Source organism: Halyomorpha halys, unplaced genomic scaffold (genome assembly GCF_000696795.3).
Source record: "Halyomorpha halys isolate HHAL.00 unplaced genomic scaffold, Hhal_1.1 Scaffold51.1, whole genome shotgun sequence".
Lineage (NCBI taxonomy): Eukaryota > Metazoa > Arthropoda > Insecta > Hemiptera > Pentatomidae > Halyomorpha > Halyomorpha halys.
In genome coordinates this window covers 2,813,788-2,837,588 of record NW_027108122.1, presented here as the reverse complement: position 1 = coordinate 2,837,588, position 23,801 = coordinate 2,813,788, and the positions used below count along the sequence as shown (strand labels likewise).

Genomic DNA, 23,801 nt, shown 5'->3' with positions numbered 1-23,801 from the left:
TATTATATAGCACCAAGTATAGCTACACTATAGTTACAGCTAGTATATGGCTACACTACAGTGACAGCTAGCTCTATATAGCTACATTATAGTTATAGCTAATACTATGGCTACACTACAGTTACAGCTAGCTCTATGTAGCTACATTATAGTTATAGCTAATACTATGTCTACACTGTAGGGAGTTGAAAAGAAAAGTGGCTACAATTTTTCTTGTACCTTTCCATTTCAAAAACCTTTCCAGAATGCTTTTCAATGTTGAAAGAACATGAAAAATCCCTCAAGAATTAACTCATTACCTTATAGAATGTAAGCCATAATAAATTCAAGAAGAGAACATAATACTAATTCAAATTTCTATATAAACAAAAATATATTATTATTATTTATATTACTGTTTTTTTTTTATTCCTAACAATAGAATGATATGTTGCTAGTTCATTTTTTATACCCTCTGTTGATTGTTGCAAAGTTTATTAGTTCACTGAAAACTATAACAGCCCTTTTTTTTTTTTTTTTTTTTATTTATTTGACTCTTGAAGCATTAACTACTGTACAAATCAAACCCTTTTATTTTCGAGTCAATAAACTTAAGTAAAATACTGAAGATATTATCCAAATACATGAGACACCCTGATTACAAAAACAGTAATTTTTTTTTTAACAAAAACTCCTATTTTTTTTTTTAAACATAAATATAAACTGAATAAATAACTAAAAATCAATATTACCTCAGGGACTGAAGAACAGCATTCATAAAACAAGTATTTCCCAAATTCCTCAGTCCTACAACACGCTTCTGCAGTTTTTCTCTTTTTTGTGTTTTACGGTGGTTGTTGTCATGTTCACCTTTTCGCCGTGTTTTACCCCGTGTTTTACACTGTATGTTTTCTGAACTGCCAGTACTACTACTGTCATTAGAATGAGATCTGTAGAAAAACATTTATATAATACCATATATCCATGAAAAATAAATCAAGAAAAAAAAAAAAGTCTGCTTATTATCAGTGAAATTAATCATTTCGCTTATTAAAATAGTTAATAATATTATAATGAGTGGGGAGAGCCTGTCTCAAGGACGTTTTCAATCACTGGGAACAAATACAAAAATTAATATTTATTTATTTATTCAAACTCATCTCAGTAAAAGGCAGGGAAACAGAATAAAGCAAATGACAATTATAATTTTTAAAGGTTATTGTATAAAAATCTGTCTCATTTCTTGCAGATGTTTTCAAGAAATGGAGTAAAATGGCAATAAACTTATCTCTAACTATTAATAAAGATTACTACTCCTTTTTTTTTTTTTTAACTAACCCTTCAATTATATTTACTAAGATACCACATTTTCACACAAGTTCACACTTATTATAATAAAATTTGTGAAGTGAAATTACATCCAAAGGAAAGAAGTTGTTATGACGATTAGAAACATACACACCTACTTGCGTACATATAAAAAAACTTTTTAACAACCTTTGGATTAATATTAATGACTATTGACAAAAAAAAAAATATTGTAAGGAAGTGCTGTTACTAGAACAACAGTTGTACAAGGAGGTGATCTTATATAACCATGCTTAACTGCCAGATTTTTCCTATATTAAGAATATCCACTCTATGAGGCTGGGAAGAGACCGGAGGGCTCGCTAATCCACAGGGTTAACTCATGGCTATAGTAACAGAATAAATAACTGTTACAGCCAGATTTGCACCCAGATGCTTGAAGTTAGTAGCAACCCCATTCCCTAAATGACTTTAAATATATAAAGAATAATTTATAACTCCATTATAAAAATAAACTTGTCACCTTTCCATTTTTGTAGCATTGTTGAAAATTAATATTTGATTTCATATCAATGTCATTTTCTATGACTTTGATACGAAATGAAGTATTAATTTTCAAGAATACTACCAAAATGGAAAGGTGACATGTTTATTTTTATAATGGAATTATAAATTATTCTTAAGCCTTTTAGAAATTAAACCATTCTGATTAGGTAACTTTTATATATTCTTTTGATAACACTATGAAATTACTTAAAAATCAATTATATAAACAATATTAAGGAAGTGATGGGAAAAAAGGCATAAAAACATTTCTTTATGCATCCTACCATTAAAAAAAAAAATTATGCATTGATTTTTCATCAAGCCCAACAAATTACACATGCTGATTAAGTAAAAAAGTTAAGATTTGTTTAATGTTTAACTTTCTTTTTATTCTACTTGCGATCATAAGTAAATCAAATAAACATAATTTAACAGGATCTGAAAAATTCTGATGAAAATACAGAAACAATTTATTTATGATATTCAGTCATTTTCTCAAGTTTCTAATAAAATAAAAAAGAAGGTATCACTTGAAATATATCCACAACTTAAAAATACATTTTTATTTATTAATACAAAATTGGCTTGGTGGACCTTATATGGTTGATATAACAGATACATCTTTTTTTAAACAGTTGATTGCAGGGGAGGGAAAGGGGGGTATAGACTCGTACAAAAGACACCCCTAACTGGATACAACATTATAATTTTTAAAAAAACTATGATAAAATAAATAAAAATACATTAATAGATCAAACTTTGGGAAAGAAATAATAGATCACATAAGTCCCACACTAAGTTTACCCATGCAAAATACATAGCCTCTTATTTACATTGAAAGATTGTAAAATTTTACAAATGGACAAACCCTCAATAGGCGAATGACACAGAATTCAAATACTAGAGAAAAAATTATTTAAGTTACTGTTTAGACAGATATTCCAAATTAAAAGCTAAATAGTAATTAGCTATTTACAAATCTGTTTGAGGAACATATTCCCTTTGAGGAGCTTTTGGGGCATATAAAAAATAACATGGAATATAAATAAATTCTTGATTTGAACAATTGTATAGAAGTTGAGAAACGTATTTATAACTACCAATTTACCTAACCATAAAAAAAAGTGTTTTCTGATATCCTTCTAACGGCATAAAAACTAGAAGACCAACAAATAAATAAAATACCATACTAAATGAATAGGAGATATTTAAAAACAGTTAGTGGTACTTACCAATCATGTTTTTTTTAAAACATTCAAGATGTCCACTCTTACCAAGTTAGACTATAATTGTACTTTATAGAGTAAATGATTTTAATCGGAATAAACATTAAAATAAGCTTTATAATAAAACTTAGTAAAAAATAGTAACCTAACACTTCATTTCTAAAATCATTTCAATATAATTCTTTGAATATTCAAGTTTCATGCAGTAAAATAAAACTATTACCAATCAACTGGACAATATATAATCATTCAGATTACTTAAATAATACAACTTAAAGAAAGCACTCTTACAGTTTTTTTCATATTATAATGTGAATAATGAAGAAGTTAAAATAAATAGAATATTTTAGAAAGATTGGAATTTATAAAAGGAATCAAATTAAATTCTAAAGTAGTTCAGTCGTCCTAAACTAACGTATTATTGACACACAAACTTTGTTTTATTAGGAATCTTTAAAATTTTAAAAAAATTGGACGATAAATAGTAAGCCGTAAGTAATAGATCGCAGGAAAATAGTTCAATTTATTGGTGACTAGCATTTCACCCCAATTTGCGGGGGATCATCAGGGCTAAATGGGGACTAGATACAAACATTATAAATATGATAAAACAATCAGAATATAAATAAAAAGAGTGTAAAAAGTTATATAAAAAAAGAGCAGCATAGCTAGCTAAAAAAATTATAAATATAAATAAAGAGAATACTAAAAACTAACAAGTAAATAAATGAGTGATAGAATTTTTAATGTAAAAATAGAGTAATGCAGAGTGAAATAATATTTAGTAGAGGTAGTAACAAATATGATAAAATACAAAGAAAGGGTGGAGAAGTGAATGAGGTGTAAGTATGGTGCAATAATAGATGGGGATGGATGGATGTGTAAAGGAATGAAAAGAGATAATAGAAGAAAAATAAAGAGGCTCACCTCAACACAAGAAGTTTCAGAATGAGCTAGGACATAACATTATAGGAAGTGGGAGTAGAGGCTAGAGGGGATCTACGGTTAAACTCCAACAGTTTTCGACTGACAAATCTAACATATAACATTATAACAAGGTAACTTAATGATTAGGACAAAAATAGGAGGAGATGAAACCAATTATATCTGTGAGGCGCGGTCATAAGAGCTTAAGTCACTTTTTTGAGCATTTGGAGATTATGTCGTATTACAGCACCATATCAGAGCTACCGGTTGGTTAAAAGTTCTTTATTTCTACTACTATATTGTGTTATAAAAATAACAATTTAAAAAACACCAATAATTAGATTTTACATGTTTTGAACTTTGTTTTTTATTGGTTATTTTCAATTTTAAAATGGTTAACTTAAAAATATATATTTATATATACATAAAAGAGCAGTTTAATTATTAAGATAAATTTTTAGACCACTACATCTGGTAATTTATGTCTAGTCTATCACAAAGAAAAACTAAACAAAAACATCTAGAAACAAGTTTAAACCATTATTATGAGTATTTCACCTTTCCATGCAACAATTAAACAATTTACAAGTAAACAATAAGTACATAGGTGGAGTTAAGTTATAATTATAAATAAATCTTCACTTAAATGTGCTTTCAACCAAGCTAAAGTCATATATTTCAAAATCACCTCTTTCTAGTCCTTGGCCTAAGATTTCGTGTTTGTTGAATATTAGTGGTTGGTTGCCAGGAATCGTTTGCAATCTTACTGTCACTTTCTCCATTCCATGATAATAGGGCACCTCTGAGTTGATTAATAAGACCTGAGACAGTATCATTTCCGACATATTCTTGACAACAATAGCTGAAACAACATAGAGGAAAATAGGGATATCATGTAAAGGAAAATAAGAAAACTTTTTTGATAATACAAAGAACATTAAAAGGATTATCAAATATTTGATATTTTCATAGGTAAGGAATCAAAAAAGCATATAGTCCTATTTCTAAATGTAAAACAGTCAATAATGAGACTAACTATAATGTGGGTTGAAAGTAAATCTTTACATTGAAATGAACTTCTTCTATGTGAGCAAATAATGCTTCAATGACAAGTTCAATTTAAGTTAAACATGCATGTATAATTAATTAACAATATGATTCATTTAGCATACAAATTGATATAATTAATGAAAAAAAAAACCTGTAAAAAGCCGTTCTGTATACACATATATAAATTATAGTTAAAAAAACAAAAAAAAAAATGGAAAATTCTTTCCCTCAAGTAGAACAGAAGGGATAAGTGACTTAATCACAAAAGTTGAAGGGAAAAATAAAGAAAATTAAAATGTAAAATTTTAACAAAGTTATTAATACACAGGCTTAAATAATGAATTGAAAGATTAATGAAGTATTGAAAAACTAAGTAAAATCACATAAAAATAAGTAAATGAGTACCTACCAATATACCGTGAGATTAACACAATCTAAACATAAGCTGTGATTTCCTTGTTTTTCCCAATGTTCTAATGCATGTCTATTTACATATCTGCCACAATGAACTACACCACAATACAGGCACATCCATGGCTGTTGTGTACTTGAACATTCTATAATAAGAGTCATAAAAATTTTAATTTTCAAAACTTCATTAAGATGATCTGTTATAAGTATATTTTGATAGAAGTTATAGCACTAAACATCAACACAATTAAGAAAAACAAATGTAAGGAGTATAGAATAACAGATATTATTTTAAACACGATTTTTGTAGTGTTTTTACTTTAAGGGTAACTAACTTTTAGAGTTCTAAAGAAATATAAACCACATTCTTTGTATTACATTTCAAATAGAATTAATTTGTTATACATATATAATACACTTATAATTTAAGTCAGATATTCTATTCCGAGTACAACTATTAACGTTTATGCAAGTAGCATACAAAGAAAAGTTAAACCAATGTTTATTACTGCAAATCTTGGTTTTTTTTATATCAACCTTGAGATAATAAGACTTTGATCATACATATCTCACTAAAGTAATCCAAAGGAAGTAAATAGACAAAAAATTATTAAATATAAATGATTCTCATATTTAAAATAAGCTTCAATTTTATTTTAAAATAAAATAAAGTACATTCATTATTTATAGCTGCTATTAAATATTTAAAAGATATTTTTGTAAGTTAATGTACTATAAATATTAAATCAGGGCACATACATAGATCATATACAACCAAAACAAATTAAGCCAACTTCAAATAAAAGATAAATTTAAAACAGAAAATAATGAGTTTGATCCAATCAATAACATTCAATAACTAGTAAACAACAGATAAATACAAATACACTGTCCAATCATTAATCAATGAAGTATTCATCTAATTAATTATACTGGAGTTCATAGGCAATAAAAAATTTATTAAGTAAAAGGCCCATCTCAAAATACTTAACAAATGAAATAATAAACTAAAAAGAGCTTGACTGTATACTTTAAACGTAACAGTTTAAATATCTATAAATAACAATAATTTAAATGGTTTATATTAATATTTTTTTTCCCAAATCAAACAGAAATGGAAGGGATAAGTAGTTAGATATTGATCACCAATAAGATTAGAACTCTAGAGCGAGGTTAAAATTTAGCAGGTTACTAACAAATTAAAACAGTAAACACAGCTTTGCAGTTCATTAACAAAAAAAAACCGCTCGAGAAGATCAGATGTTATTATTGAATATAAGTTCAGATCAACGATCTTACACTTGATTGACAACTATTCTTTCATTCCCAATAGTTTTAAAGAAGAAGCTAATGCCATCTATCCATCGCTAAATATTTAGTTAACGTATAAAATGTATAATTTATTATGGACATGCACTTTTAACTTAATATATTAAAATAGATTTTTCAAATCAATACGTTATTTCAAGATCTTACCTGCGCATAACCATTCCTTTGTATCTTTCTGCGTAATAGGTGCTTCGATTTTAACATTTTCATTAACATGTGGACATTCCATGATATACTTCTAAAAAAAATGCAACAAATTATCAAAAATAATTCACTGGAAAATTAAAGGAAAATGTACGTCTCGCCCTCAAGACCCGACCTAACCCTAAACGGTCCTCTACGTAATGAGAATACGTCTCGGGAGTCGAGAGTAGCCGTAATGTTTTGACGCAATCGCAATGGCCAAGCAAACGTTGGCGCACTTTTTTAAATATTCTACTTAATAACAAATGATAAAGAAATATTTATGTAACGTTAGTTGACAATATCGAAACGAAATAATGATATAATTAAAATATTTAAAGTATGATTGCAAGCTTTGTTGCAGTTAGCATAGCTACCACATGAAACCTTTCTTATTCCGTTAAAGAAATAAGGGGAAAATCTTTTTAAAAAGTTCTATTTTAAAATTAAAATATTTTTAACTAATACATTAAAATTTCGTATTTGTTGTATTCTGTACTACTTTAAGTTAGAAAAACTCGTTTTTAAAAATATAAAAATAAATTCGTATTTTCAAGTATTTTTCAGTATAATGGTAATTTTGTTAGCTTTGTTTTATTTTCCCTAACAATGGGAGCCATAGAGACGAATTAATACACACAAACAATAGTCGAAGACCATGAATGTGAAGTAAATATTTTACGTTAATTTTTTGCACTATGGTAAAGTATCTCATTTCATTGTTGTGATACAGTCAATATCCTTCAACTTAAAAATACATTCATCATGTTTTTTTGTAATGCATTAGGAGATAGCATTAAAACGATAAAAAACAAATTAAATACATATATTTATATATGCACAAACGTAATATGCATTTTATATATTCTGGTATGAATATAAATGGGCTAATAATACTAATAATTATTCGTTGGAATGTTTCCGTCTGGATATCGACAACTTATTTAACACGTTTTTTCTTTAATGACGGAAAAAATAAACGAACCAATAGAGCATAAACTCATCAGCAGCATAGTAGAGCATAGTATCTGTGTCAGTAAAACAATATAAATTAACACACTCAAATTTCTCCACTCAACAACACATTATGCTTTTTTTTTTATTTAGGCTGAAAATAGGCGATGGATAAAACCTTATCGGTACTAACATGGTTTAAAACTTAAAATGTGTACAGTGAATTAGTAATATCAACAAAATATATCAATGATATATAACTATAAATAATTTAAGTTAATTACATACTTTTCTTCGATTAATAATAATTTACTACCACAAGAAGAAAATTAAAGTTTTTGTCAGGAAGGACTGCCACCAAGATGAAGCATTGGGTAATTTAAACAATTTTGTTATACATACGATTTTTTTAAACAATCATACTTAAAAAACCATTATTGGAAAACATATTTAAAAAAATAATAAAGACTGGTGTATTGGAGTATATAAATAAGTATTGAATTTTCTAAATGATCCATATCTTCATTCAATATAGTACAATAATTTAAAAGTAGTTTATTTAGTATCCAATTATTTTTTCTAGAACCACATATTTTGTAATAAAATTGCGTAAGCTTTCCAATGAGATAACAATTTCATATTTATTGTAAACTTATTGTTCACTTGTAAATTAAAAAAATTAACAATATTAATTTAAACGATGATCAAGACAAGTTACTCCGCCCCTGACACTGATAAAAATGTCGCCCCTTTCTAAAAAAAATTAGTTACAACTAGATACAATAAATTTAACATTTTTTCAGATTAATTCGGTAGTTTAATCATTTATTTGAACTTTACTGATCATTTTCATTATCGTTAAGTGAAGTTGAAAGGTATAAAATGTTTTACAATTTGTCCAATTTCCACTTAATCCGCCTATGTAACAACGGAGTAAGTAGCACCAATCTCTGTAAATCTTTTTTTGAAATAGATAAGCTTATCGCTGCTTTGTTTAAATAGTGGCACATCAGACAAAAACGTTCTTTTTTATTTTGTATTTGACGTATTGTACCGAAGGCTATGGTAACTTAGGGAAAATTTTTAGTACGAACCCAGCAAAAAAAGTAACCTCAGTCTACAATTCTTCCTTTGCAATACTTTCAATTAAAAAATTAATCAACATTTTTTTGTCAGATGTGCCACTGTTTAAGCAAGCGGTATGATTGTACATTTTATTCATAAGATATTGTGAGCCTTTAATTAAATTTAGTTTAAGCATTAAGATGGGTGCCTAGAAAATAAAGAACAAAAAAAACATTACTTTGCGTAGGAGAGGAGGCCCCTCACCTCCAAATTTTTTATAATGGAGTCCACTGGGAACGGACACACTAGAACACCAGATAAGTATCTCGATGTACACTTTCAAATACGAATGGTAGAAAAAGGTAGTAACCAAATTGAATTATGAAACCATACGTAATAAAACCTATTTATTTTTTTTTTTTTTTTTTTTTAGAGGGATCAGAAAAAAAAACTTTTGAAGAAGCTGAGATTTCAGGTGACAAGTCTGTTGCGCATGCGCAGATAGTTGATAATTCTACCAACTATTAATAAAATGCCAGGTACACGACTGTATAATATATAGATAGTACCCTGTATAAAGAGGGTTTTCACTTAAAAGAGGGTGCATAAATGCCAAATTTTTAAAAACAAATTAGCTTCTTTCTGGGTTCTGAAGAGAAAAATTAGTAGTCATGAAATAATCTATAAAATAATGTCATGAAATAATCCTTGGCCAGTAATTTATTAGATTGACAAGGGTTTAAAAGAAAAAAGTACGAATATTAATATAATATTATAATATAATATAAATATATTGTGATTCGTGAGACAATCTGGTTACACTGACATACCGTAGATCTCAAGCATAGTAGCGCGAAAAAGTGGCCGCGAGCGCGTAAAATAGCGTTAGTTTTGCACTATAATTCGAAAGTAATTGATACGAATAATTTTAGTGACAGCGTTTTATGCAGTTCCATTCGCTAATTATTTATCTGCTTATTTGATTTTATCCAGGTAATTTAATGTTACGTTATGATTTGCAAAAATTAATGGAGATGTAAATTTCGTATTCATTCAAATAAAATAAGTTTTGTCTTGGCACTTTGGATTGTATTTTTTATTCAAGTTGACCAGCTTGACAGGGAGATCATGGTTTAGGCCTTATCACTAAAATTTGAACGAAGTTCTGAATAATTTTTACCATGTTTACATGAAGATTTAAATCGAACTGATTGCTAGATCATAAGAACAATCGAGATCCATCGAGCTCTAGAATCGAAGATCTATCATTTAATTTTGGCAGTTGGTAATCTTACCCTTTTCAGGCTATTAAAAAAAAACTAATCTTTCTTTATATGTGAATCCTATTCGTAATTGTAAATAGGAGAAAATTGAAAAAGAAATACAATAATGTCTTATCCTTAGGTCAGGCCTTGGTACTGAATAAATCCCTCTCCAAAAGAGACATATTTTTGTGTGCAAATATATCATGGTAGTAGATATTTTATAATACATGTCTAACGATTATTCATATTTTTATTTTTAAGAAATTAAAACTTTAATTATGGAATTATCTGACCAGCTCCAGTACCATGGGTGGCGCTATCTCTCTCTTAGGGAGGGGCTCTGAAGAAATCAAATATATTATTTTGAGGAAAGCGGATTATTTTGAAATAGAATATTCATATCTATTTATAATTTTGAAATTTTTTTCAAAAACTAATTTCATTTGTTAATGTATGTAAATATCCGGTACATGTTAACTATCGGGCATTGACTACAAAATTACAAAATAAAATATAATACAACTAAAATTTATGTTTTTGCTTCATCATACAAGCAAATGTTATAATTTAAAAAAAAATATGAAATTTGATTCGCACATTACTTTTTTCTGCATTTTTTTAAAGGAAAACTGCCTAGAATAAATGGTCTAGAGTTTCTAGAAGAATAATTTAACAAGTTTCATCAAAATCCTTTGAGGAACCACTGCTGTCGAATCCCCTACCTATGGCTTACAAAAAGAGGCGAAAAAAAGAAGGTATGATTTTATTATTAGCTCATCTTTTTCTCTTCAATTTTGATCATAACAGTATACAAATTATATCAATTAATATCTTCTGTAAGAAAATATGAAATTATCTTCTCTCTGAATTTAATTTCTTTATTAAATGAATTTTCATGTTTAACATTCTAATCTAATCTAATATATACTTATTTCTACATAACATTTATACTGAAATAACAGTTAAAATTATTTATTTTATTACCTTAATTCTGATGGTCATTCTATCAATAATCTATAATCTAAAATCACTTTTATAGTTTTTCATCATTGCTAAGTGTATTCACTAGTTTGTTCAAAAATGGGATTTTTTTTTATTTACTTATTAATTTACATATTTAACATCAAATTAATTTTTTTAAACACATTTTTGCTAAGATGTTCAAATATAATTAGCTAAAATTAAATAATAACCATTCTGTGTGTAAACTACTTGAACTGTGCCCATATTATTTTATTACAGGAAATTAACTATAGGAAAATCTAACACCATAAATTAATTGTGCTATTGAATAGCTTCCTATAAAATTATCATAACCAACATCTCTTCTAACTTTTCAGGAAAAAAGAAAAAATACCTTACCTTTGACCAAATTAACATATTTTCAGTTTTAGTACATTCATCAATATAAAACATTTTTTGTTATTTAAAACCGTTTTGTTAACTTTAATAATTATAACATTTTTAAAGGTAGCTCTTCAGTTCATTTAATTTAAATAAATTCTTATTGACTGTTTAAAAAAAATCTATAATATTGATAATATCAACGTAGTGTTGGTCGATGATTTTTATGTCTATTTTGAAATTTACTACTTTTTTATATTTTGGGGATTAACTAGCCTTCTTTCTTCATATTCTTTATTTTACATCAATAAACTAACAATGCCGACGTTTGGACGGTCTTCAGGAGCTTGTTCCAAAAATATTTTGTTACATTTAAGTTATTATTCTTGTTTTTTTTATTATGGTCAATTTGCATACTTTCAATTCCTTTCATTGTGTTTACTGGCTATTTTTGTCAATATTTGCTAATTTTATAGTTATATAAGTTGATTATAAATATTTTCAAATCTATCTTCAGCCCTATTAAGGGCTATCTTCACAAAAAGTACAATAGAAGGATCTCTATTTTAGGAAAATTAATTGAAAAGTTGTAATTTTCTTAAAAGAGAGAACCTTTAATTGTATTTTTCATAAAGTTAGAGGAAATGTATAAGTAAACTCAGTTTATTATACTATATCATGCCTGTATTGTGGCATCTATATTTTTTAGGCTTTTAATATTTATCTTATTTTGATTAATTATAGTCATAACATTTTGAGGGTTTTCACCTATGTAACATTTATCTTTATATTGTTTATAATTTATTTTGAAAATAGAATTTTGTTTATTTCATATTTCATAATGGTTAGAAATCAATCCAATCATCGATCAAATCATCATAATTAAGACGAATGAACAAAACTTCAGCTGAAGATAAGCAATTATCGCTCAATTTATGATTTTAAATTATTAATCACAACTGGGCCTGCTGAACATATAGATGTTCTCAATTGTTTTGAGATAAGTAATGAACAACCTTAGGGAACATTGCTACAGTGTCAGTTACGGGTATTTCAATACAGAAATTCTTATTTCATAAAATCAACCTCACTCGAGGACAATAATTTTAAATTATAGAGGAGAACCAATCATTATTACTAAAACTGTTGATTTCAAATTAGTTAATCAAAGGAATAGTCAAAGCACTGTAGATATTTTGAAGTAATTTTCAAGGATAAGATCATTAATTACTAATGAATTCCAACTATAACCAAATAAGTTTTACTAAAACAATTTATTCAAGCTAAGTTTGTTAAAAGATTTATTTAAATATATCTAAAGCAAAAAATAGGAAGAAACTAAAAATCTGGAAAAGAACTGGCATTACCCAGTGTGTTACTTACCTATAGTGCTTTATGTGGAATGAAAAAGTTTTTTATGAAAGGAATATGGTCCGGGTGCGGTCAAAAAAACTCAAATAGTAGAATATACTATTTTATTGGGCTCAATAAAATAGTATATTCTACTATTTGAGTTTTTTTGACCGCACCCGGACCATATTCCTTTCATCTTTACACACGGTCAATCAATATCTTCCAAAAAGTTTTTTAGTTTGAACGTGCTGATCTCAAGAACTACCAAACTGATTCAAAAAAACTCCTATTGCATTCAGTTGTATTTTATTGGGGAACACTTTAGGATATATAGGAATGAAGTAGTAACTGTTTAATGAAAAGCTTCTGTGGGTATGGGGTCGTTACCTTGCCATGAGATTCTTCTGAAGTTGAAATTTTAAAGCTAGTTCGTCAAAGGCTGCATATGTGCAATAAGGCTGGAGTTGAAAAAATATTTTTTGTGGTAGTAAAGTGGTAATAAAAATTATTTTGGAAAAAAAATCCATTACACCAATAACTCAAAAACTATACATCCCTGGGAACATTGTAACTGCTCATTTGAAAGATAATTAAATTCTGCAAGTCCAGTCTAACTGCTACTTTACCTGAAAGTAATAGTACACAAACATTTACCATTAGTACATAACCATAGATTCTGAAGCAAAACTGAATAAGATAATGGTAAACAGTTCTTCATTTCCTGTTTGTTTGTTTTTTAGTTTATAGCCCATAGCTCATAAATTGTTACTAGTAACTTAACTATGCAAAGGATTGAACTGCACAATTTTTGATATATAACGAGTATCTGAACGGAGGTGTCATTTTGAATTTTATAGAAAACTTATTTTTACCTAACAATAGTCTCCAGTGCCTGTGCTCTGCAGTTAGGTTTATTCCTAAAAACATATTTCAATTTTTCCCCTTTATAATTGAGTTTTTCATTTCAATAAGTTAAGTTCACCCATTAAAAGTTCCTACTATTCTTTGTTACTGTAAACTCCCAAATAATAGTTTTAGGGAAAATACCCTATTTATTCAACAGCTAACATGCAATTTACATTTGAAAATAATTAAATTTTTGACTAAACAAAACAAGAGGAACAGTCCTTATATGTCCTTGAGAAATAGACATTGAATTATTTCAAGTGCACACCAATGGAAATTCTTTTTATTCTGGAAAAAGAAAACTAAAATTTTTATTCAGTGTTTGATATCTTGTCAAGTGCTACATGAAAAAAAAACAGAATCTTTTTTAAAGTTGAGTTAGTTTACTAAAATTTTAGGTTTGCCTCATGCCTAAGATAGTTTTTTAAACACCAGACTTGTTTTTCCCTATAACGAGGAACATTTAGTGAATGTATTTGGGCAAATATCATGAATTACTTTATGGTGAATTTAAAGAGCTTTTCATTGAACTCTTTATGTTCATCGTTTTCCAAATACCAATATCCCCTCCCCCTCAACAAGTTCATTATTAGTGAGTAATCACATCATTTGGTGAAATATTATTAATCTTTGACATTTATACTCCTTTAGTGCTGTTTAAAACTAATTTTACTAATATATTTCTTATTATGACTCAATTTGAAGCTGGTTTAATGTGTCTATATACGAATTTATAATGATTTTGATGCTAAGAATGAGTTTAAATGTCATTTGCCAAAATTAATTTATACATTAAGTTACTATTTCAGCTATTTGCAATACTTGAGCAGTTGCAGTTGGCCGAGTCTAAAAATAAACAGAAACTGTCAAATATAATCTGTCACATCAGGCCTAAACACAACCACAAGGAGTAGTTATCTTTTTAACATTTTTAAATTTGAATTTATTGACAGAAATAATAGTACAAGAGTCCAAGAGGAGAAAAAAGGCAGTTATCTCACCCCAATTTTTGATTACTTTAATGAAAACTATGTATGATTACTTGTCAAAATTGATAAGTCTCCCAAGTATAGGAAGGGGGAATAAAATAATAGTTTCAAAGCGATAAAAAAATTAATTTTTCATTCGGAGCTGTATATCTTAAAAAGTAGGAACAACAAAAGAAAACCCAAGATAACGTCATTTAAAGAAGAGCAAATTTGCTAAAATATGAGCCCTAATAGAGTTATTTACATTAAATAGTTCTCAAGATATAGCTTTTTGAAAAGCAATATTTCATAAAAATGTATGGGACATACTGAAAGATCAGTAGTTAATGAATTTATTTTGAAAAATCTATATCTCAAAAAACATTTGATATACAGATGTATATTAGCACTCAAATTAAACCTAGTTTAATGAGCTATAAAGTAGTTTATGATGTTTTTATCTTCGTAGGAGTAATAGTTTTCATAAAATTTGCTAAAATAAATTGATTTATAGTTTTTGGACAAATTTTCATTTGTCAAATTTACATTCATATGGGAATATCATAAAAACTATTACCACTAAGAAGATAAACCTCATAAACTACTTTATAATAAGTTGAATTTCCTTTATTTTGAGTGTTGGCAGACATATGTACGTCTTATGGATCTGGAGATATATTTTTTCAAATATCCAACATTTTATACGAACAATTAGAAATTAACATTTTGTGAGTTTATTTTGTCAAATGTCATAAAAACTACTACTCCTTTTTTTTTTAAGGTTTTGAAACAGCCACCATATTTTATTCCCCCTACCTACACTTGGCAGACTCATCAATTTTGACTAGTAATTATACATAGTTTTCATTAAAGTAATCAAAAATTGGGGTGAGATAACTGCCTTTTATTTCTTCCCAGCTCTTGTAATATAAGTTTAGACCTGCTTCTAGGTACAACTAACTTTTAAGCAATAGTACTAAAAACATGGAATTGACATATATTCAAATAATAGCAAATAAAATTTTGAAGATCTTGTGCTAATCAAAACAGCTATTTCTCCTTTATGTAAGTAATTTATATGCAGGATTGTAACAAAGACAAGAAAGAAAAATGGGAACAATAGTACACCAATGATAGATAGATTGTATAAATCACTTTTATTGATAAAACATTGATTAAAGAATAACTAAAACTTATGGACGACGCCCATAATTCTGGTTAGTGGGATGAACAAGCTGAAGACCAGAAATGTTGCTGAATTCCTGAAAAATAAATAAATAAAATTATTACACGGGAAGTTAGCAGTACATAAAAATATGATGTTTTGTTAGACAATAACATATAACCAATAATGTATTCACATTAACTTTCTACATTACACAATTTCATATATTTATATGATAAAAATTCATAAGGAAAAAAAATCAAAAAGTGGAAAGATGGTAGTATTGTTGACAGCAGATGAGATCAATTAGTTAGATATGCAATCAGATATAAAGTAATATTATATATTGTTTTCAGACTAAATTATAGACCTTCATCAATAGAAAGTCATATCATAAATTAATGAAAAATGTACAAATAATTAATCCCAACTATCATTTAAAGAACACTAAACAACAAAATGGTATTCACCATTTATTGTTTTTAATTTTTAGCGAGAATATGAAACTAAATCAACTGCTGATTTAATTAAATTGGTATCCTAATATAAAAATCATGGATTTTTGATACACCGGAATAAAAAAATAACAAGTCACTTAAGAGTACTTTATATTTATTGTAGCAATCAATATATATGAGATTGTTGACTTCCACCATTCTAAGAGAGTTGTTTCTTCAATTCAGACACTTTGCTGACAAATAAACTTTCTTTAGATAAGTTTAGTAGATCAGAAGAATAAGATGGAAATTGAAATTACATGTATTTGTTAAAATAACTTTTACGGAACCAGGATCCTTCAATATATAAATTAAGCAAACTTATTTCCAATTAATTATAAATTTTACTCAAGTTAAAAAAAAGGAATCCAAGTCCTTCATGCTGATGAACTGATTCAAATTTTAAAAATGTGAAATTTGTCCGGAAATTTCATACTGACCAGCATCTTCAACATTCCATGAGATTCAGGATCAACTTCAATGACATCTTGTTCCAAAGCGGATACTTCAGGCACATAGTTGTCCCTTCTTTCTCTCTCTTCTTCCTGCAACTTGATGGAAATACCCCTTACTTGGGAATGCCTCAGACGTTTCATCAAATGTGTGACGAATCTATAAAAAGCCAAAATGTTTACTAATTAAGTACTATATTAAATACATTAAACTATACATTACTAAGCTTTATAAATTAGATAAATATGTAGTTAAATAACAAATTAAAGTTCAAGTTAGAGACCAAGCCTGAAGACAGAAGAAGCATCATCAAGACTTAAAGAAAAACCGAATATGGTGAAAAAAAGTGTTAAATTTCAACAGATAAAGAGCTAAGGAGAAGCTAATTGTTGGTCTATATTTTTTTTGAGGGAAAAAAAAAAAAAAAAGGAAAGTAGGCGGTAACCCATTTATGTGAGAAAAGGACTATTTTCAGAATTCCTCTATAGGTTAAAATATTTGACATATTAAGACAGTAACAAAACTAGATTTTCTTTAAGCTAAAATAAGAAACAATAATGTATCTTCAAAATAGGCAAAACTTCTTTCTGATCTTGAGAAAGTCACAAAGGTTTCCCAATCATGTACTATTAGGTTTTGCAATGCAGAGGGTCCTTAGCTACAGTAATGATGGAATTTATGATTTATAAAGCTATTCTTTAGGATTTAGTCTAAAAAGGATCAATCATCCATTTTAAAAATTACAGCCCAAGGAAGAAGGTGAGCACTAAATTGTGAAGGCATTAAAAATCTTAGTTTAATGACAATATTATCTGAGTATAATTTCTATATAAAATAATAATGGAGAATGATCAAAAACTTAAATGTTTTTAAACTCAATATTTCTTTTCAAAAGTAACTATATTAGCAACAGACAAATCACACAGATGGGAAGGATACACATAAGGATTCCTCTCAAAGAAAGTTAAAAACCTTACCACTCAGAACCAAACAAAACAATATCTAGTGACAAGTGATTCTAATAGTTCTTCAAAAGGTGGTATGCAAAGAAATCAGATGTTTGAAGGTCTTACTGCGTACATGCTATGTTGAATCTTTAAGATAGCTATGTGACTTCAAAAGTTTGCGGCCAAAATCTCAATCTCTAAACTAAAATGATTCGTTTACTTATACTGATCATTTTTGAGATTATACCATAAAATTACATTGAAATGGCTACAATTTTTACGATCCTTGAGTTGATATTAAGGTTGACAAAGAGTAGCTATTCCTATTTCTGGATATAGCGACGTAATGACTTTGTTGTAGGACTATTATATAAAGCCCACAAAAACTCACTATATTAGATAAATTATTTAATGAGAAAAGCTTTTTCAAAATGCTGAGTACCTCATATATATTTATATTAATATATAATTAAGTAACGTTTGAAATATATTAATTTTTTTTTTAGTATATAAAAAAAACAATATTTAACAAAACAGAAAATTAGGTACTAATGTAAGGAACACGCTTAGTAACAAAAGCCAGTATAGTGAGCTGAAGTCAACAGCTGTGATATAATTACAACAGTAATTATAATAGAACTAAGTTCAAACAAATCATGCAAGTACAAATTCTTACTAGGAGAATTTTGAATTTTCCGATGAGGGAACTTGTTTGGGCATTAGGACAAAAAAGTATTGATGATATTATATATATAACTGTTGCAGATAAATAACATTCTGTTAGTTGTTTGTCTTTATTGCTTATTAATAGGTCTGGTGAGACGTTCCAGATTTCAATCAACAATCCCTAACCATGAGTGTTACATACAAAAATTATATTCTGTAAATATAATCAAAACTTATATAAGCTCATCAAAAGCATTTCCTATAAAATAAATTGTACAAAAGCCTAACATATACATTTGGTAACAGTTCAACAAGTAAGTTGTGGAGGTTTGTGTTGACTCTGCTATCTTGGCCATACAGTAAAAGAATATTTACAACCATATTACACATATACGGTACTAACGAGTGATGTAAACTAGTTCATAAGGCACAGTCCAAATCCTGTATTGAGAGTTTGTTTTATACTTCACCTGATGTAAACAAAGGGGGCAAAATAGCATGATATTCATAGTTTTACTATTTAAAAGGATCATCAATGTTAAACACCGAATTGCCATTCTTCTAACCATTAAGAAGTGGAATCTGTTTGAGGTTACCACATTTCAAAGAATTGTAATTGACACCAAATGACTTGAAACTACTAATGTTCTTAAAATATGAAAGATCAAGAAATTGACCACATTTACAGTGAATTACTGACACGATCGACTACCTTCGGGATTTGTTGAAGCATATAATTGTTAAGACCTTCGAACAGCTGATTTTTAAGTAGAGCTCTTGTAAATCAGTAACAAAATGAAGAGGTGAAGTTAGTTCAATCAGGGTTAGAGTTGATTTACAATTTAACTCCCTTTAAAACACCGTCACTTAACCATCAAACCATCTAAGTGGTAACGAGCCAACAAACAACCAATACCAAGTGTCTAATAGCTGGTTTTGGCATGAAGTTTGTACTATGTTTAGATCAGAAACTATAAAACAAGAAAATAACAAAAATCAAAGTCAACTAAAGGGAATTATAATCAGCATTGTAGTTAGTTATAGAAAACATCACTAAGAAAGAGTAATCAACACATGGAGATCAAAACAATCAATTCATGAGCTACGTAGTGCCTATTTCGTAAATTAAAAAATATTACGAATACATCAGTGTAACATAAGAGAAATATTAAAACAAAAGGTTATTTGAGTAAAAAGAATACATAACTTAATGGTGAAACAATTGAGTTGTTTATGTTGACTTAACCTATGAGATTCTAATATTAATAATTAAATGCATATATAAATTAAACAAAACATACCCAGCAATCTTGTTTCTCAGGGGCTTAGTAGGAATGATTGCAATTTCTTCACATATTCTTTTGTTGGTGTGAAAATCTAATGTGAGACGAGTATAATACTTCTCAATAATAGCTCTGGAAGCTTTTTTGACTGTTTTAGTCCTAACACGACCCTGGAAAAATAAAACAAATCGTTTACAAGCCTAATAACATACTAAAACTACTACTTAATTACTCCATGTACCATGCTACTGAAACTATTTAACAGCACAACATATAAGCTAACGGCAATTGAAAAATTTTAAAAACATAAAAATGTTTGAGGAATTGTCTAAAAAAATGTATAGTTTCCAAATGTAATGGATTAGTTAGTAAAAATAAGATAAATAAAGATTCAAAGTAGACATACCATGCTGGCGTATTCTGTATACCCAAAGAACCTGACTAGACACGAATGGCTGCCACCAGTGGTTCTGAGATCTGTTGTTGACTTGATAATATTATTACGATACCAAAATTAGTTCATTTAAAAGGAATAATTAGTTGTTTTCTAATTTTAAAATAAAATTTACATGAGTAAATACGATTAATGAATGTCGAAAAACTCTATCAATATTGCTGAAATAAAGGGCAGGTTATTTCTTATTTAGTTTTTGTAATAAATAAAGTTTACAGATTTATAATATTTTTTCTGCTATTATAAGCTTTGAAAAATCCCGTTTACTTTTGAATTAAGTTAATCTTAAATATGTTCATTGGGATAAGTCGGATTATGTTGGCTACTCTGTTACACAGCTGATTTTGACTTATACGACTGTTAAGAAAATTGAGTCAGTGTGAATTGTGAAGCTGCTAGGTTAGGAGTGTGTCAACCAAAGCATTATTTACAGTTCTCTAGTGCGTGATTTTAAACAATATTTGAATGTGAGAGAAGCCCAATATGTTGTTGAGGACAAAAAGATAGCGATAATTGTTGATTGTTTTAATTAAAATCTCTTTCTTGGTGAGTTATATTTCTTATCAATTGACAATATTTTTGAACATTATCATAGAAAATAAAAGAATCATTTACTAAATCTCTTTAAAATGCTTTTACAAATATTCTTTAGAAACCAGTACTGTTCTATTAATTACTGTGAGGTGATTTCTTCATTATTTTTTAATCAATCCTCATGATAATGTTTTTGATGATTGAAAAGTATTACAATCATTGTTGATAAATTCCAGATGTTTTATTTTTATGGATAAATATATTTGATTAGTAATCAATAGATAAGAAAGGTGATAAAGCTTGAAAATAAACATTGCATTATTTAATTTTGCTTTGTTTGTTGTTTATCATTGGTTCTCATTAATTGCTATTACAAATTTAATTGTATTATATGCAATCAATGAGGAGATGACTGTTATACATTTCATTTCTTTATTTTATTTTTTAATATTGTGTTAATCTATTTTTCTTAGCTAAAAATTTATAATAAAAACATATTGAGTAGTGTGTTATTTAAATTTAAACCAATTTCACTTTTATGATATATTTCCTCTTTTTTTTTTTTTTTTTTTTTTATGTGAACTTATTTTTTAATGTAAATATTTGTTTTTGTTTTCATTTTTAATAGTATATAATTTGGCATTTCAGTTATTTATTATTTATCCCTATTAATATATAAAGAGACCTTGCATAAATCTTAAAACTTAGTCACTAACCATAGCTTAAAAAAAAATATATACATAATTAACAACAATGATTCGGAGAACAAAAACATCATTATCAGTTTGCTTACAATCAACTTTCTATTATCGATTAAGACATAAGAATAACATTAACATAATAATACTTAACTTATTTCAGTTATAAACATTAGCTATCATTTTAGTTACAAATGTTTTAATGATCAGATGTTCAGGAAAAAGTTGTTAAGTAGTTGCTTATCCAAATTATGTGTTACCATTTATTTAGTTGCAAAGAAGCACCCCCTATAGTAGTGTTTCAATCTCAAGAAACTCAATTAACCAAGCTATAATTCAACCTGTAATTTTTTTCCATGTATCCTTGCTTGTCTAACAGATCATTCTTCAAAATTATAAATCAAAAGCAATTTGACATCAGCACATTGAGTGGTAATGTCTTAATTATTTTTTAATTAATTATAAATTTAATTTGTACATGTAATTTTTCTCAGTGTTTTTCTAAACTTTAGATAACATTTGGTCTTATTACTTAGTATGTTAAATTTATTGTCAGTGATAATAGTGATACTTTTACTAGTTTACTGTGAATGTGAAGTTGGATAAAAAAATTATTCTTTGTTATATTTTTTTTTCTGAAATTTCATGTGGTTTGGTTTAAAAATAAATTTAGCCCCAATGAAAATGTTATATTTTTTTTATCAATTTATGTACTAGAAATTTTTCTATTCTATTTATTTGTGATTTTGTAGAATATTTTTTTATGTTTTAAATAAATTTGTGGTTTTTGGGTGAATAAAGTACTTCAGTACTGCACATTATTTATATCACATTCATCAATGATGAACATAACTTTTGATTTTCCTCATTTACTTTATGATTTAAAACTTAGCAATTCATAACACAAAATTTACTTTAAAAAAAAAACCTAAACTCCACAGAACTGTCTATATCGAGTATCTGTTATTTGTCAGAAAAAAACAAAAAAAAAACAAATATATATATATAGAGAGAGATAAAATTAATTGAAAAAAATATAATTTAGTAAAAGTTTTTATTTTGTTTTTTTAAATTTTTGATTTTAATCTTTTGGGTCCTTTACCACCTTCATATTATTTAAATACTGGTGATAAAACCCCAGAAACTGTTCAAAAATGTAAATAAAATATATTGAAGTTCAAAGGTAGCTTAAATTCGTGTTTAATATTGTGAAAATAAAAGGTTGTTTCATTCATTCCAGAAGGTGCATTATCCAGTTATTAAAAGGTAAAATTATTTAATTGTTTGCTGTTATAAATATTATGATAACTAACTTGTTTGTTTTAATGTGAATGTATGTCCAATCACAAACTGGGATGTTAGTCTTGTTAATTGCTATTGATGTTTTCCGTGGGCATCATATTGAAATCTGAAATGTATTCATGGTTCACCAACTGTGTTTATTTAACATTGTCATGTAATATGTGGCTCTTAGTGTCATGACAATAGCCCAACGTAAATATTGAAAAGTATGAATTAGTTGATACTGACGTACATGAACCCAATTCCATTAGTTCTCACCTAAGTTTTTAGTGATTTTTCATTAAATCTTCAATCCTTGATTTTAATATTATTGAGAAGTTCAATATTCTAATTTTTATAATGAAATAATGTTAATCTTCTGTCACATTATCTTAACTTATTGTTGTAAATAATTTTTAAATGCGAGTTGCTATGCAACCCATTTAAATGAAATTTCAATTTATTGCGTTCCATTACTTGTTGAATTTTATTTAATTTACCCATGGTCTAAAGATAATTAAAAAGTTTCCATTAGAAATATCTTTGGTGCATTTATTCATTTTTTAGAACGTGCAAAAATACGGTTGTTCCTTCAGTTATCACATTGTTAAATTGTATAATGAAAGTTAATAGTTTAAGTGTTTGTTCATAAAATTAGTTTTATAAAAATTTCAGTATAAAATCTGCATTTGAAATATGAATGGGATGGTCTGGGCCGCGGTCGGGAAGGAAGGAAAAATACTGATAACTATTTATTTATTTTCTGCCGACGTTTAGACCTAAGTTATAGGTCTTCATCAGAGCTTTTAGGTGGGAGTGTCAACAGAGACCCCTCAATATGAACATAGTTATCAGTTTACACTAATCTAACATCCCTGACGAAGACCTACAACGTAGGTCGAAACGTCGCAATAAATAAATGAATGGATATTACCATTTTTTCATTTTTCTTGACCGCAGTTACGATCATTTCCTTTATATTAACTTACGGCTAATCATCCATATATAT

The 23,801-nt window shown here is 27.5% G+C and overlaps 2 protein-coding genes and 1 long non-coding RNA gene across 4 annotated transcripts in view; 1 reads left to right on the top strand and 2 right to left on the bottom strand.

Annotated features, from left to right (window-relative positions):
* LOC106691286 (ubiquitin carboxyl-terminal hydrolase 3) overlaps window positions 1–8,317 on the bottom strand; it is a 20,089-nt gene extending 11,772 nt beyond the window's left edge. The window contains exons 1-5 of one of the 2 annotated variants that reach the window (XM_014437018.2): window positions 8,202–8,317; window positions 6,924–7,014; window positions 5,446–5,593; window positions 4,675–4,848; window positions 732–929 (exon numbers count right to left, since the gene is read on the bottom strand). In XM_014437018.2, the coding sequence (XP_014292504.1) occupies window positions 732–929; window positions 4,675–4,848; window positions 5,446–5,593; window positions 6,924–7,005 (602 nt within the window). In that variant the 5' untranslated portion in view covers window positions 7,006–7,014; window positions 8,202–8,317. Of the gene's footprint in view, window positions 1–731; window positions 930–4,674; window positions 4,849–5,445; window positions 5,594–6,923; window positions 7,268–8,201 lie in introns of those variants that run through there. The other variant, XM_014437011.3, reaches the window with a different exon arrangement.
* Window positions 8,318–15,952: 7,635 nt separating this feature from the next.
* RpS17 (ribosomal protein S17) lies at window positions 15,953–20,319 on the bottom strand. The gene is made up of 4 exons (XM_024358687.1): window positions 20,232–20,319; window positions 19,844–19,995; window positions 16,917–17,088; window positions 15,953–16,076 (listed from the first exon to the last, which is right to left on the bottom strand). The coding sequence occupies exons 1-4, from the start codon at window positions 20,232–20,234 to the stop codon at window positions 16,008–16,010; spliced, it is 396 nt and encodes a 131-aa protein (XP_024214455.1). The 5' UTR covers window positions 20,235–20,319; the 3' UTR covers window positions 15,953–16,007.
* A 333-nt stretch (window positions 20,320–20,652) lies between these two features.
* Window positions 20,653–23,801, top strand: part of LOC136795561 (uncharacterized) — a 31,424-nt gene continuing 28,275 nt past the window's right edge. The window contains exon 1 of the long non-coding RNA XR_010843185.1: window positions 20,653–20,825. This is a non-coding gene — a long non-coding RNA (uncharacterized lncRNA). The remainder of the gene's footprint in view (window positions 20,826–23,801) is intronic.